Source organism: Poecilia reticulata, linkage group LG10 (assembly GCF_000633615.1).
Source record: "Poecilia reticulata strain Guanapo linkage group LG10, Guppy_female_1.0+MT, whole genome shotgun sequence".
Lineage (NCBI taxonomy): Eukaryota > Metazoa > Chordata > Actinopteri > Cyprinodontiformes > Poeciliidae > Poecilia > Poecilia reticulata.
In genome coordinates, this window is record NC_024340.1 from 24442538 (window position 1) to 24444445 (window position 1908).

The following is a 1908-nucleotide window of genomic DNA, read 5'->3' on the forward strand; positions in this document are numbered from 1 at the left end:
TTCAGCAGAATAAGGGATGGTCTCACTGTTAACAGAGCCATGCTCAGARTAAGGAGCTAAAATCGTTGGATTATTATCATTTTCATCCAGGACTAAAACATTGACAGTCACATTKCCGCTTAGTGGAGGAACACCAGCATCTGTCGCCTGAACTTTAAATTGAAATGTTTTCAACTCTTCGTAGTTAAAAGACTTCAGATTAATTATATCTCCGGTGTCTGAGTTAATGTTGAAAACAGATGATATTGGAATATTTTCAAAGGAACTATCTAACAGTTTGTAACTAATTTTTGCATTTTCATCTTTGTCTGGATCGAAGGCACGTACAGTGTAAATTTTTGAATTCAATGGTCTGTTTTCTTTGACATAAATGTATATGACTGGTTCTACAAAATGAGGCTTGTTGTCATTTACATCTGCCACCTGCACAATGATCACACTGATGCAGGACAGAGGAGGGTTCCCCTCATCTGTAGCCATTATTGTAATGTTATGAACAGAAATGTTTTCTCTGTCCAGTTGCCCATCAACAACTAAAGAATAGTCGTTATTGTAGTTAGAYTTCAGTTTAAAGGGACCAGATCCGATAATGTTACATTTAGTTACACCATTACTCCCTCCATCTTTATCACTCACTGTAACTAAAGCAACAATGGTCCCCAATTGTGCATCTTCTTTCACTGGTGTCATTAAAGATGTGACTGATATTTCTGGCACGTTGTCATTCACGTCAATCACATTTATTAATAATTTTGCATATGCACTTCGAGGTGAAGCTCCCTGATCTTTTGCTTGGACTCGAATTTCATAAGCGCGCGTTTCTTCATAATCTAGATTCCCTTTCAAAGTTATTTGTCCGGTTTCTGAATGTAAGTCAAACATATTTGTCGGGTCAGTATTTCCCCTTTTAATAAATGAGTACAAAATCTTACTGTTTATGCCTTCGTCCATGTCTGTCGCATTTAATTTTATTACAGGTGWCCCAAGGGGGGCGTTTTCCTTCACACTTACTTTGTAAAGTGATTGACTGAAACTTGGTATATTGTCATTTGCATCTATAATATAAACATGTATGTTTATTGACCCTGATTTGGGAGGCTTGCCTCCATCGATGGCCGTTAACAGAAGTGTCRTGACCGAACGCGTCTCCCTGTCTAAAGCTTTCTGCAATACCAATTCAGCCGACACGCCATGTTCTCCGCCGCTCTGAACGTCTAGAGAGAAATGTTCATTCTGACTCAGCTTATAGCTTTTCACGGCGTTGCTCCCCATGTCTGCATCCACAGCCACGGGGAGGGGATACCGCTCTCCCGTTAGTGATGATTCAGAAATATTTAGGGAATGTTTGCCCTCGACAAATGCGGGAGAATTATCATTTATGTCTACTATATTAAGCTCTATGCGATGTGCAGTCATCGGGTGACTTAAAACCGCTTGTATTTTTAGCGAGCATTTGATAAGATTCGGACAAAGTTCCTCTCTGTCTATTCTCTCGTTGACAAAGAGGTTTCCGGTTCGCAAATCAACGTCAACGTATTTCTTACTGTAACTCGAAACAACATGAAGTCCCCTGTCCTCCAGGCTCTGAAKATTCAGGTTTAAATCCTTAGCGATGTTCCCCACAACCGTGCCTTTGTTCGTCTCCTCCGATATTGAATAGGACAATTGCGAGAAAGAGCAGCCGCACAGACAAAGAAACACTGCGAATRTAATCCATATGTATTCCTGTCCTCGTTGTGGATGCATCATGGGATCATAAAAGATGAATCAAGCGAAGTAATCATCTATCCGGAGTAAACATGTTTTAGTTCAGAGGAACGGTGATGACGGAAATCTATTCCGCTTCTCCAGGCGATTGTTGCACGACTAACAAGCCCTGTACGCGGCTTGCTCATGGTCCAAAAAAAA

General features: G+C 40.6%; 2 protein-coding genes across 2 annotated transcripts in view; both read right to left on the bottom strand.

The window, feature by feature from the left end:
• Positions 1–1887, bottom strand: part of LOC103471708 (protocadherin alpha-5-like) — a 4398-nt gene extending 2511 nt beyond the window's left edge. Inside the window, exon 1 of the mRNA XM_017307030.1 lies at positions 7–1887. Coding sequence (XP_017162519.1) covers positions 7–1749 — 1743 coding nt within the window. The 5' untranslated portion in view covers positions 1750–1887. The remainder of the gene's footprint in view (positions 1–6) is intronic.
• LOC103471707 (protocadherin gamma-C3-like) overlaps positions 1867–1908 on the bottom strand; it is a 2625-nt gene continuing 2583 nt past the window's right edge. The window contains exon 2 of the mRNA XM_008420885.2: positions 1867–1890. Within this exon, the coding sequence (XP_008419107.1) occupies positions 1867–1890 (24 nt within the window). The remainder of the gene's footprint in view (positions 1891–1908) is intronic.